General features: G+C 37.2%; 1 protein-coding gene across 1 annotated transcript in view; it reads left to right on the top strand.

The window, feature by feature from the left end:
• Nucleotides 1-15,409, top strand: part of TTC3 (tetratricopeptide repeat domain 3) — a 119,134-nt gene that overhangs the window by 37,701 nt on the left and 66,024 nt on the right. The window contains exons 12-20 of the mRNA XM_070488850.1: nt 233-395; nt 1,374-1,419; nt 2,236-2,356; nt 3,479-3,542; nt 5,689-5,749; nt 8,548-8,632; nt 12,100-12,234; nt 12,905-12,985; nt 15,173-15,285. Coding sequence (XP_070344951.1) covers nt 233-395; nt 1,374-1,419; nt 2,236-2,356; nt 3,479-3,542; nt 5,689-5,749; nt 8,548-8,632; nt 12,100-12,234; nt 12,905-12,985; nt 15,173-15,285 — 869 coding nt within the window. The remainder of the gene's footprint in view (nt 1-232; nt 396-1,373; nt 1,420-2,235; nt 2,357-3,478; nt 3,543-5,688; nt 5,750-8,547; nt 8,633-12,099; nt 12,235-12,904; nt 12,986-15,172; nt 15,286-15,409) is intronic.

A 15,409-nucleotide genomic window follows, 5' to 3' on the forward strand; every position in this document is an offset into this window, starting at 1 on the left:
TCTAGTCAGTTAAAAATTATAAGAATACTATTTGTAACTTTTCACTTAGCTCACTTAGGTAAATTTTATTTCCTGAGAGGTATTAACATTTTTATTTATTTTTCATTGATAGGGTCCTAATCTAACATTTTAAGTGACTAATCAGTTTTAAAGCAAAATATTTTTTCCTTATCTACTTTCTTTAACTTAAGCATATCTTTGAGAAAAAATTAAATTTATTTTTTTGGAACAGGGTCATTATCGTTATTGTGCTGCTCTTTCTATGCTGGGGGAGTATGACTGGGCCCTGCAAGCAAACGTAAAAGCTCAAAAACTCTGTAAAAATGACCCTGAGGGAATCCAGGATCTAATTCAGCAGCATGTAAAGTTACAAAAACAAATAGAAGACCTGCAAGGTATTTCACCTAAGATTCTTTTGGTTACAGTCGAATTCCCTTTAAAACTTTGAAGGTGGGTTTCTTGAATTAATGGAGGACCATAAATCAGTTCTCAGGTGGTTTGTACTAATTTTGTTATGTTGGTCAGATCCCTTAAGTTTTCCATTTCTATCTGTGTAGAATTACATTAGTGTTATATTCCATTAGGTAATTATAAGTGATTTGTATTTTTTGTTTGAAATAGATGGCAACAAATTGTTATTATTTATTCCTCTGTAGGAAAATATGCCTTCTTGAAATTTTGAATAAATTAAAGCCTTTCTGAAACAAAATTAAGAACTTTCCCTCCATTATTATAGTTATTTCCTAAAGAAAAGGCCCTTCAATAGGGTTGTTTGATGTTTTTACACCAAGTTTGTGTCTAATTCCATAGCATGCTGAATGTATATACATATATACACATAGGTGTGTGTGTATATGTATCAGAAATTGGCTGTGTAGGCTAGGAATTCTAGATTTTCATTCTGCACTTGTTTTCTCTCCTAAGTCATTTTGCTTTCTCCAATGCCTGAAATCCCCTTACTCTACACTTTCAGCATATATAGGGTCTCTCTCGTTTTTTCTTCTTTGGTGATTAAGTGTCTTATGAAGCTGAGCTGAGCAGTTCTATTTCATTAGCAGATGTTGTCATCCAACATAACATGATTATAAGATTGTGAGCTCCTTGAAGACAGGTACCATCTCTGATTGAGATATATATATTGCTGTATGTAGTCAATGATCAGATGTAATGAGATGTCAAATAAGAGTTGTGTAACATTTTTTGACACCATCCTAAAACTAAAATCATCTAGAAATGCAAAAGTGTTTAGGTTTATTTTTCAGTTCTCTAAATTTGATGTTCTTACTGTCAGCTTAAAGGAAATTTGAAAATCTTTTAAATTGTGTGCTCCCAGTCTACTGATTACTATGCATGTGTGTGATTAATTTTTATAGGTCACACACCAACCAGGAATCCACTTAAAGCCTTTTACGAAAGCAGGTGAGTTAATATCAGTCCGTTTAGTAGCTGTAACTTGGAATGGCTTTGCCCAGTGAGTTTAAGACTCACTTGTGTTTGACACTTCAGTTGCTAATAACAACCACAATAAAGTTGGGGATGGATGGACAAGAGGTGGTTTTTAAAGTGTTGGTGTGTAAGGTCAGATGACCTCTTGAATTGTCAGATTTGGTTTTCTGACTGTTTTACTGAATTATTTGTGTATGTATATGTTGGAGATGAGTAATGTAAGCCTGTGAGAAAAAATTGGATGTTATCGTGCTTGATTGGGACCAGTTTTGGCCATGAGGGTCCTGGCAGGCGAGAGCAGGGGCACAGTCTGTGCCTTTTACCTTCACCTCTGTCCTGGAAACCTCTGCCTCCAGCCTCTCAGTAGCTTTTCAAAGACTAAGACAGTTCGTGTTAGAAATCGGCAGCAGACTTGAGTATGCTCACAAGAAAACAAATAGCAGCCAGGGGTCTGAGTTTGCTTACTTGGCAATTAAAATAGCTTGAGCTTTTCCCACATTCTTCAGATGCCTAAGATATTGAAGCTGTGGAATTTAAAACCTATTTTAATACTAGAAAACAATGCATTTCTTGAACTGTTCTTTATTTTGAGTTTTTAATACCAAATTTAAAGTAATATTTATGTATAGAGCCCAGTCTCCGAGGTGGAGATTCTTTTTAAAACGATATTCCCTTGCTTTCACGTTAAAAAGGCTGTAATTGCTGAAAGCTGTTTGTTTGAAGGATAACTTTTCAAACATGTGTATTAGTCAATAGAAATAAAATGATTATTCCCTTCCCTTCCCTCAGGGCCCATATACCTAGTTTGTCAGCACCTGCATTTAGTACTTCACTTAACTTTGTGGGGACTGAAAAAGATTCCAGAAAAACTAACCGCGAAATGGCCAACGGTGGTAATCAGAATCTAAAGGTAAGCTCAGTTAAAACTAAAATTAAAATTATTTCAAGTATGGATAGTCTCATGCTTTTACAATAATATTTTGGTGATATGAACCCCTTTTTGCCTATTGATATCAAGAGAATGATTCTCTCTCTCCAATAAATAATCCAACTACCTCCTACAACCACATTAAGACAATGCTTCAACATCACAGAATTTCTTTTGAAGTCACATTTGTGTGTTTTAAAAATGTTTTTTCTAAATTTCACTTTGCCACTTGGACAGTAGTCTTTGTATGCCTTCTTTTTACGTCTCCCAATCAGACAGTCACTTGGGAATGAGTGACAGTGAGGTCTGGTGGCCAAATCATCCCACCCCTTACAATGCTTTCGATTTTTCTGCTCCTCCTTTTTCCCTTTTGCGATCTACTTGGCTGCCTGGCACTGCGCCTGCCCACTCACCCAAGTTGTGCTGGACCTGAGAGGCACCCCGTCCCCATCTCTGCCCAAGGTATTTCTGCAGCCTCTGTTGCTCTTAAGAGCAGTGCTCCCCATCCCTTCATTCATTGCTGTGCTCAGCAGAACCTTGTTCTGGTGCTTCTTCAGAGCACCTCTAGGCCTCTAGCCTGGCTCTTGATCAGTGTGTCCCAGATGATCTGAATCTGAGTTTTCCTCTGAACTGTAGTGTTCTCAGAGCTCAGCAGGTGTCACCAAGTTCACATTTATATTTCTCTCCAGGGCTTGAGGGGGAAAATGGTGTTTTGGAGTTAGATGGGTCGTAGGCATTCAAGGGGACTTTTCTAACCCACTGTGTAATGCTTTTGTTGTTAATAATGAAAATCTCAGAGACTGTATTCAGTTAGGGAGAGGAGCATAAGGAAAGATGTGATAGTATTAATTCAGTACAGGCAGTTATGGAACAACTGCCCTGTCAGGCATCACACGAGGTGTCAGAAATAGAATTGTCATTGAGAATTTGTCATGTCATAATCTCTTATCATTAGTTATTGTTTTATTTGTTTATTCATTTAAGCTTAATAAGCAGCTCAGTATTTTAGTGCTTGATAAATTCTATCCTATTTTATTATTTAGCTATTGAATTCTTCCTGGCTGTATTTTTTGAAAGTCTCACTAATTTCGTTTTCATGGGTAGGTGGTAGATGAGGCTTTGAAGGTAGATGATTGTGACTGTCATCCTGAATTTCTTCCACCATCAGGTGAGTTTTTTTTCTTATGTTAATTGTTGCTGAGTTAATGTAGTGGGGCCTCAAAACTTCTATGCCCTAAAATTTGCACAAGCCTCACTTATATTTGCTCTTGTTCTCCTTTTACTTTATAATGCTTACACATTAGGAAAACATCGAGTATTTGTTTGAAATCAGTGGTCAGTCTTTTCGTATTATTTAATAAATTTAATTTTGGAAATCCAAATAAAAGGAATGGAAAGGAAAGATGAAGCTCTTCTGGATCTGCTACCTATTTTCCATTAGGCCAGTGTTTATCAACCTTTGTTTCATTATCTTGCCCCGCAAAGAGCCTTTTTAGGCATTTTTTTCCTAATTGCCCTCCCCCCATGAAATTTTAATACCACAGACACTATCTGTTTATGTACATCTGTGCTTTATATATAAAAAGTTAGTTTTTTTTCATCCCAGTAATTGATTTTCACCCTGTTGGAGGTGATGTTGCCCTGTTGAGTATGGATGCTTTAGAGTAACACTGGTTTATCTTAAATTGCATGTGCTCTGTCTATATGTTTCTTTATACGTCTAGTAAATACACAGATGCACAGCAGGACCTCATTTACTGAGCATCATTGGGAAATGAAGGGTTCCAGAGAAGCAAATATTCATGCTTCATTTATTTCTCAGTCTCTGTAGACTACCAGATTTTGATGGAAATCATTCTAAAGTGGATTACATGCTTCCCTGCCTTTTAAAACAGAGTTTAAGAAAACACAGATTTTCTTGAAGACTCAAGGTGGTTGTTACACACAAGTTACTTATCTCAAGCTTTCATGTGTTCCCCTGAGGGTTGTTGTAGGGAGATTGTTGACCTTCTAGTTAGTGAGCCTGTTAACTCTCTTTTCCTTTCTCTTATTTGTTGGTTCATTTGTTTTCTTCTCAATGTTTTTCCTTCCCACTGTTCTATCTTCTCTTAGACTCTAGTACAACATATCCAGCTACTTACTGCTGGGCATTTCCATTTGGTTAGCACATTAGCAGGATTATAAAGAGGGGGAAACTCAGGTGATTATCTTATGTGATACAACTCTCATAGCACATGAAAAATCTTTGAAGATAAAACTTTTTTTGGAAAATGGCTGTTAATTTGTTGGTATTTCTTAGGCCATTATTATCAGCATGTTTAAATAAATAATTTAAATACCATCCACGCTTCAGCATCTACATTCAGGTGAAGAAATTGAGGTCTCAGGATTAGGGTTAAGTAGTTTTGCCCTAGGTCACACAACAGAAATCAAACTAGAGCTCTTCTACTTGTCTAGAGGCCTTTTTGTATTCTGAGGCCACCAAAACCAGCTCAAGCTCTCATCCCCTCCTTAATAACAAAAGCTCTGCCCTGTCTCTCCCCAAAGCTTCCAGCAAATACACCGCAGCCCTGTTGCTGTGCTCTCTCCTTCACAACCTTGCACATGTCACTCCTCTGCCCAAAAGTACCCAGTGGCTCCCTGCTCCTGCCAGTGGGATAAAGGCTGAGCCCACAGCTCTGGAGAATTGGAAGCACAGGGCCTGTAACGCTCACCCAGTCTGCCTTTGCAGCCCCTTCCCAACCTTCTGTCCTCACCAGACTCTCCGGATCACACAGGTTTACTTAGTGGTTCTTCAGATGAACTTCACTCTTGGGTTTGGCCCATTCTATCCAAATCCTACTTGTTCCTTAAAACTAAACACAAGTGCTTCATCCGCTTTTTGCTTTTCCCAGCCACCCCACCTTCAGTGATTTCTCCCTTCTCTGAGTTTTGAAAGCAGTTTCTATGGAATTAATATGTCAGTAACAACACAGTATCTTCTTCTTAATGGTGATTATTGTTTTATTACTGAAGTGACTGCTTTTTTCCCCATCTAATTGTAAATTGCCTAAGAACAGTAACGATAGCCTATTTCTGTCTGTATCTGTTATAAACCTAAATAATAATAATCATTATAATTCATAGTAATTTTATCACATACATAGAAAAACAGCAGTAGCTTCTCTTCTCGCTTACCTGTTTATAGTTACACTCACGCACAGCATTGCTTCCTGTGCTTTCTCATTCCAGTTTACGTATTTTTTATTGTTTTACTTTCAAGCTTATAGATTTTTATGTACAGATTTCGGGAACAAATACTTTTGTATTCACAGGTCAGCCTCCAAAATATAAAGGAAAACAAAAGTCCCGAAACAATGAATTGGAGAAGTTCAGGTATGTTTTTTACGTAAGGTGTTTTTTTTTTCTCCCTAATGTCTTCCTCCCAAGATGAAAGAAAAAGGAAAAAAAATCTCTTTCAAGGTAGTAGCTACCTTTACTATGTATATAATGATGAGAACTAAAATCCCTTTCAAATATCAAAGGCGTGTCTTTAGGAGTGGGTCATTTTTAGCTAAAGGATTATTAATCCTGGATGTTAATACTGATTTCTGAAAGTCATGTAATATGAAATATATCAGTATTAATTTTTTAAAATTCCAAAATACATGCTCATGAGAGGAAAAAATATTCAGAGAAGTGTAAGGTGAAAATTAAGTCTTCCCTGCTCACTTTATTTCACCTCTCCCACATTTCCTCCTCTAGTGGCTTCCTTTATAAAGGAACTCACTGTGAACAATTTCTTGGCCTTGTGGAAACTTACTCTGCATCCACAGGCATGGGTATGCGTATATTCAGAGACTCTTTTGAGTAATTACCATTATGGGAAAGTATTTACTAATGAACAGACTACTTATAACATTAGTTCTACCAAACATCCCCCCCAAAATTAACAGTATGGATTCTTGTCATCTATCTTTATAGTTAATTACCTGCAAAGATAGAAATTGATTGCAAAGTGAAGTTGTAAATCTTAGAATAGATGCAGAAGTTCATGAAGTCAGTGAAAGTGATGATGGAGAAACTGCAAAGCCATTTCTGCCACACTTACACCAGTTGTCAGTTTTCTCTTCTTTATTTCTTAAGGTGGATTCCTTGATAGGCACTTCAAGGAGAATGATTTGAATATCAAAGCACTAAGAGACAATAGTAAAGCCCCATTAAAAAAAAGACCATTTTTTGATGTTGCTACAAAAATTAAATACAAAGCAAGGGCATAGTATATTATGTTATTCTTTTATTTCAGTAGAAAAATCCTGAGTCTCCCCCTGTCCCCCTCCCCACTTCCCCTCCCCACAAAAGAAACCCAAACCACATACATGAACATTCTTTGAATGCGTACTTATAATTTTAAACTGTTTTGTTAAAGATAAGTTTATTTTCCTGATATTTTGTTTGTGTTTTCAAACTGAAGCCTTCTTATTTGATTATGTCTACCTCCTGGGGTTATTTCATGATTAAATGGGATAACCACATAAAACACTTAGAGCCCTGGAAACGTGGTGACTGCTCAGTACACTTGAGCTATCGTTGTTGTTAACTGTCATTTTCCTTCTTGTTAGAACCATTCTGGCCTATAGCTTGCTTTTTATCTCTTTCAAAATATCTTGCCGTATATTCCTGTATGAGGCCGTGGAGATCTGTATCCTTCGTTTTTAAGACTGTAGGATATTTCATAGTATAGAGGTATATCTGAGGAAGAAATTTCGAGTGGAATTGCTCAAGGGGGATGTGTAATTTTAACTTTGATAGATTTTGCCAAATTGTCCTTCCAGAAAATGGGCAGCATTCACATTCCTACTAAGCCGTGAGACGGTATGGTATAATAAAAATATATATATTTAGTCTTTGTCCCCAGTTCCTGGCACAGAGCTCCTAAACCCTTGGAATTTCCTGAGTGGTAGGAGTGTCTTTTGTTATTCATAATGAGCCCCTTTCCACCCTACCTGATTTTATACTAATGAGATGACTTGAGACGGGGCCCCTAGATACTTTCAGGATTGAGGCTGGTCACCAGAAAGACCAGGCGTGTGATTGGAGGGTTGGAGCTTTCAGCCTTATGCCCTGATCTCCAAGGAGGAGAATGGTGCTGGAAATTGAGTTCAGTCACCAGTCGCCAGTAATTTAATCGTGCATGCCTATGTAGTGAAACCTTGATAAAAACCTGTAAACATCGGGGCACGGACAACTTCCCAGTTGGTGAATATAAGGAGATGCTGGGAAGATGGTGCACTCCTGGATGGCACAGAAGCTCTGCGGCATCCTCCCCCACCAATACCTTCCTATGACTTTCTTCCATTGGGCTGTTCCTGAATTGCATCCTTTATAATAAACCAGTAATAGTAAGGAAAGTGCTTTCCTGAGTTCCCTGAGTGTTCTAGGGAATTATTGAACCTGAGGTGGGTCACAGGAACTTCAGGCTGGGCAGAAGTGTGGGTAGCCGGGCACCCCATTGTAGCTGGCGTCTGAAATGAGGGCAGTCTTGTGAGACTGAGCCTTTAAACCTGTGGGGCCTATATTAATTCCAGAGTTGGTGTCAAAACTGAATTCTTGGACACCCAGTTGATGTTGGAGAATTGGTGTGGAAAAATGACAAGTATTTAGTGTCAGAAAAAACCACACATTTGGTGCCAGAAAAACACTACCTAAAGTACCTGAATTTTCCTAAGCCTCACCGGCATTAGGAATCAGACCATCTGAAACAGTTATATCTTGTTAGTAGGTCTAACCACGTACATTACTCTGAAAAGATTACATGAAATGGAGCATCTTTGCAGTGTTTGTTGGACATTTCTTGTTTCAGGACTACGTCGTTATTGATGACTGTAGGTTTGTAATAACTTTTGATGATAGCGCAAGTCCCCCCTTCTTTTTTTTTTTCAAAAGCAGTTCTTCCTTTTTATAATCAGTTATCTGGTTCCCCTCCACCTCTAATTTTACAGCAATTGTTATAAAGATTTCATTGGGTTTCGAGACTAATTTGGGGAGAAGCAGCATCTTGGTAATATTTCTCTTCGGGAACTTGTGACTCTCCATTTACTCAGAATTTAAAATGATCTATGGTAAACATATATTTTTCTTTATATAAGCAGGACTGTTTTAAAATAATTCAAAACAATGCTTTTCTCTGTCAGTTCTAGTTCACAAGGGAGTTTACCAGTAGATTTGAAAAACATCTTGGAGAAGCAGTTTTCTAAATCTTCCAGAGCTGCACACCAGGTAAAGGAAAAAGCTTTTCTTTTTTTTTAAAGATTGGCACCTGAGCTAACATCTGTTGCCAATCTTCTTTATTTTTTTTTCTTCTTCTTCTCCCCAAAGCTCCCCAGTACATAGTTGTATATTCTAGCTGTGAGTGGTCTGGCTGTGCTATGTGGGACGCTGCCTCAGCATGGCCTGATGAGCGGTGCCGTGTCCATACCCAGGATCTGAACCCGCGTTGAAACCCTGGGCCACCGAAGCAGAGTGCGCGAACTTAACCACTTGGCCATGGGCCCAGCCCCAGAAAAGCCTTTTCTAAGGGAAAAAGCAAATTCTTTAAACAAGAAATTTTTCACATGCATTAAATCTAATCATCTACATCTCTAAGATTTATGTTTTTATAATTTTAGTTATGAACATATAACTTAATATGTGATTACTGAGAAACCAAATCATCACTAATTTAGATATTGACATGATAACTATGTTAACCAGGCATTTGACTAATGGTTTACACTGCAGAATTCTTTGCTTCCCAAAGATTTAACAGGAAGTAAATCTTACTGAAGATTTAAAGATTTGGGAATCTTTGCTTCCCAAAGTTTTAACTTTTAAGTTAAATATTTTAGGAAGATTTAAATCATTTTAAAAGTTTTAAACAATTGCAGTTTTCATTATACCTACTCTAAAACCATTAAAGAGCAAACTTTTTATTTTTTGACTGAGTTAACATTAATCACATAACTTTATATATAAAATTCTTTCTGTGGTAGTTAGTAAGTAATGAAAAATGTACATTAAGGGGGAAGGGATGGATAGGCACAGCACAAAGGATTTTTAGGGCAGTGAAAGTCCTCTATGTGATGCTATAATCATAGATAGACGTTGCTATACATTTGTCCAGACGCATAATATGGACACCACAAAGGGTGAACCCTACAGTAACCTATGGACTTTGGGTGATTATGATGTGTCAGTGTAGATTCATCCTTGGTAACAAATATGCCATTCTGATGAGTGATGTTGACAGTGGGGGAGGCTATGCACTTGAGGGGGCAGGGAGTATATGGAAATCTCTCCCTACCTCTCAATTTTGTTGTAAAGCTAAAACAGCTGTAAAAGAAAAAGGTAAAAAAAAAAATGCAAGAGATACAGCTAAAAGATCACTTTGAAGGAAATTTGTGAAGCTTAATACATTTAATACAATGTGTGTATTAAAAGAGTAAGGACTTTTAAATTAATGAACCATTCATACCAAGAGTTGGAAAAAAACCCAGCAAATAAACCCAAAGAAAGTAGAAGGAAGGAAATAGTAAACATCAAAGTGAAAAATAATGAAATGGAAACAAGCATGTAATGAAGGATCCACAAAGCTAAAAGTTGATTCCCTGACAGAATAAAATTTACACACCAGTGTTGAAACTGATTGAAAAAGAAAAGAAGATAACACCATAAAACAATTTCAGGAATGAAAAAGGGTGCATTACCACAGATCCTTCAGTGTTACAAATATATCAAAATACTATTATAAACAGCGTTATACCAAGAAAGTTGAAAATGTATATAGATGAAATGGACAAATTCCTAGAAAAATCCAACTTATAAAAACTGACTCAAGAAGAAGTAGAAACCTTGATGGAATCCAGAATTTAAGAACCAGGGCTGGTCACCGTTCAAGTCATGGCACACATGTGGACTATGTAGTGCCAGTGGAAGGGTGTCTCTTGGTTAAGTGTGGTTCATATGAGTCTGCTTTGACACTTCAATCCTTTGTGTAATCAGTTTTGTTTCTTCTAAAATAAAATACTGGATTTAAATTTCACCCCAAAACATGTACATTAACATGAAATACAATATTTGTTTCAGTATGAGGGTCATTTTAAAATTCAGTTAATTATTTTAGGTGTATATGACAGATATCTTATAAAGGACTGCTGGAATGGAGCATGTTTCCAGAAGTTTATGACAATAGATTTCTAATCAGGTGCATGAAAGCATGTTTAGAATTTCTAACAGATGTTAAAATTATGTCCTTTTACATTAAATTTGCTGACTCTAAAAGCCATGAGGGACTTAAACAAAAAAGAATCTGTGAATATCAAAAGATTATTTAAATAAATATGATAGTTATTTTTGAGCCTTCGTTTGTTCATTTGACACTTTTATATGCAAGGCCCTCGCATATGCTGAAGACGAGAGACAGTGGGAATGCGGCAGTGCAAGCCAGCCTGCTCTCATGGAGCTTTCAGTACAGATCATTTACTTGAGGATAATTTCCAATGGAAAAATGAGACTGTATGGATGTATTTTCTAGAATGTGAAAGAGAATAAAATGGAATCAGTTCATTCAAGGATAATAACTAGTACTTGTCGGCGTAGCACATCTTCTATAACTTTTAAAATTCATATCTTAACATAAATATGGCCGTCATTGAGGCTTTTCAATGCTGTAGTAAACACTAGCTGTATGGGACAGTTGCTCTCTCCATGTGTATTCTGGGGGAAAGTTCTCCTAAACTTTGATTTCATTGAATGTAAACCAGTGGGCAGCTTTTGTTCATGTGTGACCAAACTGCTTTTCCCTCCGTGCTTCATGCTGTGGGGTCTCCTTTTGGATCTTTATTGTTAGGAGCAGTGAGGAATATCACACACATATTTGCATTTCCTGCTCCTTTGAATGGTATACACCTGTATGGCAAGGAATGAAGAGGTCTAGCTTAACTTCTAGTCTTGCCTCTCCAATCTTCACGGACCATTTGTAACTTATAGCTTTTGCCATGTAACTAAAATTTGAATTCAGTTTATAGTGTATATGCACATATATTCAAATTAGAAAGTTTTTTTCCTCACATTATTTCAGAGTACATTATAGCAATTTTGTTTTTGTTTTTTTATTTCTGATGCTCTTCTCTTTAACTTACTAATATCTCTCCTGATAATTTTATCTAATTATATTCATGTCCATATTGGGTAGGGCTAGAGCTAAAGATTGAAATATCCGTTTCTTGCTGAGAATTGAGGTTTGTTCCAGAGCACAAGGGCAGTTATTAAAATCTGATAGTGATCAGTAAAATTGATTGCTTGTTCTTATTTGTTTAATTGTTCTAATCCCTGTCAAACAATTTACTTATTTAAATGGCGGCTGGTGTTCTCTGTTTGTGCTGTTAAAACTTCCAAATACCGTCTGTTTAGTCTGGAGAAGTGAGTGAGGCTTAGCATCATGTAGTTTAAAATGAACCACCCTTTCTGCCATGGGCAGCAGGAGAAGTGTCAAAATGAAGATGGTGAAGCAGTACCTTTTAATTTTCACTTTAAAGGTGCTGCGCAGAGAAAGGAATATAACGCATAAAGGGTAGCTTTGGGTATTTTTTTACACATTTTATGATCAGTTCTAAAACATAACTGCCTTGTGATGCACTTTGGCATTTTAAATTCTAGACTAAACACGTGTAGCTGTGGATTACTGAAACAGGATTTCTTTCTTGCAGGATTTTGCTAATATAATGAAAATGCTGAGGAGCTTGATCCAGGATGGTTACACGGCTTTGTTGGAGCAGCGCTGCCGCAGCGCCGCACAGGCCTTCACGGAGTTGCTCAACGGTTTAGATCCTCAAAAAATAAAGGTAGAATTGCCATCTTGTAACCTGTTTATGGATGCTGATGCCATTCAGATGAGTGTAGAAGAGAACCAAGGCTTTAACGTCACAGTATTAATATGCCTTAGACTTCGCTGAGGTGGGCTGACTCTGCCCCAGGTTGTGAGAAGCAGGTGATGCTCTGATTCAGCCTTAATGCTTGCACGATAAACGACCCAGCGACACAGGTTTAGACTCTTTCCTGGCACTCTAGTTGGGATTCATTAGAACTGTTGGCTTTTCTCTTATTAAAGTACTAAATCAAGGATTTGGACTCCCTTTAGTCACATCTTTTCATCCAGAAGGAAAGTATTAGTTAGGGAAATAGTCTATGCACAGTTGTAAGAAAGCAAATGTCTTAATCTGTCAGTAGTGCCCACTTATATGCAAAAAAGTATGACTTCAGTTACTCTACCCTCTTAGGAACCGTGCCTTCAGGGAACTCTGAGACAGTGATTCTGTGTTTTAAATACTTGATAGAAGTATAACTGCATATCTTTGCAAAACGTATTTTCTAATTCTGTTTGGCCTTTATCCCAATCACAATGATCAGTGAGATTTTATTACGCTTCTTTTTCTGTTGTGGATAATGGGTTGATATGATGCACATTGAGCAGAATTATGTTTGGATTTTTAACTAGAGCATTTTTATTGACAGCAATTGAACCTGGCCATGATTAACTATGTCTTAGTAGTCTACGGACTTGCCATTTCTCTCCTTGGAATAGGACAGCCTGAGGTAAGATTTGTAATAGAGATAATAAACAATTAAAATATGCCATTACTTTTAGAAGATAATGTAAAAATAGCTTTCCCATTTTTGCTTACTTCCTTCTGTGTACTTTCTTGATAATATTTTCTAAAATACCTGAGTTTAATTTAGTTTGTGGTGTTTTTTTTAAGAGAAAAGTTTGTGCTCCCATTGTCAAAAAGCTATGCCAGACAACCAGTGGGAATCTACTTTTTATTTGTATAAAAGGTAAAGGACTTTCATGTATCATGATAGAGCTCAGAAACATGTAGATGGAAAAAGACAAGTTGGAGACATAATAAACATTGTGATACCACTTATGTACAGTTTGGAAAATGTACAATATAATAATATAGATTGTTTATGACTATCTGTGCATCATGTAAAAGTAAAAAAACATGGACTAGCCCTACATCACATTTAAGATAGTGGTTGCATTTAGTGATGGAAGGATGGAATGAGCCAGGGAGGTTAAGAAAGGAGAGTTCGACTTATGCTATTTTATTTTAAAAAAACTAAAGTAAAAATGATGTTAATATCTTTTAGTTCTGGGTGGGAGTACGTGGGTATTTTATTATTTTCTAGAATGTAGGCTTCCCGTAACCACATACAGTTGGCGTATAGGTATGAGCACACTTGGTTTCTGTTACATGGTCCTTCAGTGCTCTCCTGGAAAGCTTACATACCGGCACTCTTCAGTGTTATACCTTTCTTTCCATGGTTTTGAGTTTTCGATAAAGATTGAAATGGCTCAAGAGTTACCTCAGGTATAGTATATCCTTTCTACCAACTTGGGCTCCAAGCTTCCTTGGCTACATGAAGGCTTAACCCTAATTGCTACCTAAGAAGAGTCAAGTCGTCTTTTATATTCTCCTCTCTGAGTGGCCCATGGTGCCTGAGGTTCGTTTTCTTTGTGACGTACTTCTTTCCTTGTTCTTAATGTGGCAGATGAATGTCTTCCGTTGAGGCCTAATTCTTTTTTCTAATAGATTGTTGGAGACAGGACTTCATGATCTCAAATCTTCTATTCTTGGCAGAGTAATAATAAATATTTTGTTTTGCCCTATTGGAATTGAAGAAGTAGTTTATTACATTTGTGATTTACTTTGAAGTAGTGTGATTGATTAAAAATAACAATAAAACAAACAGGTATGATAGAACTTAGACATTTAAAAGAATTTCATCATTCAAAGTAACCCCAGAAGGAAGCAGTGTATTTACACCAGTACAGCCCTTGCTTAACATTTTTGGAATGCCTTCTTTGGAACTGGCCTCAAAGCTTCTTCTTAACTCCATTTTGTAGTGACATTTCCTTTTTCACTCACAATGGGGTTACCAGTATTGCCTTGAGCTAAGGGTCTTTTGGGTGTTTTCTAAAACAAAATTCATTCAAAGCACAGAGGTTTCCACTTTTGAAAATATTCAAAAGAATGTATTCTGAGGCCAGCCTGGTGGTGCGGCAGTTAAGTTCATATGTTCTGTTTCTCGGTGGCCCGGGGTTCGCCGGTTTGGATCCCGGGTGTGGACGTGGCACTGCTTGGCAAAAAGCCATGCTGTAGTAGGCGTCCCACGTATAAAGTAGAGGAAGGTGGGCATGGATGTTAGCTCAGGGCCAGTCTTCCTCAGCAGAAAGAGGAGGATTGGCAGTAGTTAGCTCAGGGCTAATCTCAAAAAAAAAAAAAAGAACGTACTCTAAGCTCTGTAAAACTTTTGCTGAAGAGCTATTCTTAAGACAGAGCATTTGTCTGTCTTACACCACAAGACTTGTGGCACCGTCGTTGGAATGCCTGTGCTCCCAAGGGAGCAGCACTTACTAGGGTACGTGTTATGGTGTGTTTGCATCCAAGTCAGTCTTTTTACCATGAATTCACACCTTTTAGTGTTGGCTAGCACACACCGGGCCCTCCGTGAGTGTTAGCAAAATGCTCATTTGGTTGGTTGTCCGATGTGTTCAGTGCCAACTTTTCATCCTGGAACTGGATCAGTTTGGTTGTGTCTCCAAATGTTCATATGGTCAAAATTTATATAACTGTTAAGAAAATGAAATGCAGAAGGTGTAATTTTGCCATAGAAATTTTTGGATATACAGTTACACAAAAAGAATCAACCTTCAGATAAAATCTGTTCCAGCATTTTTCTTTTTGTGAGTGATCGTTGTTTTTATTGCTACTGAAGGAATTATCTGAAGCTGAAAACCAATTTAAGAGGATGATTGAACACTACCCCAATGAGGGACTTGATTGCTTGGCCTACTGTGGAATTGGGAAAGTATATTTGAAAAAAAACAGGTTAGTAGAAACCAGACTACTTTACGCTTCAGTCTGATAACTCATTCGAAGTCTAATGAGTTATGAATATTCATTCATAACTTTTGATTATCCTTAAAATTTCCTGTAAGTTTTTAGGGGAAAT

Source organism: Equus asinus, chromosome 18, assembly GCF_041296235.1.
Source record: "Equus asinus isolate D_3611 breed Donkey chromosome 18, EquAss-T2T_v2, whole genome shotgun sequence".
NCBI classification, from domain to species: domain Eukaryota; kingdom Metazoa; phylum Chordata; class Mammalia; order Perissodactyla; family Equidae; genus Equus; species Equus asinus.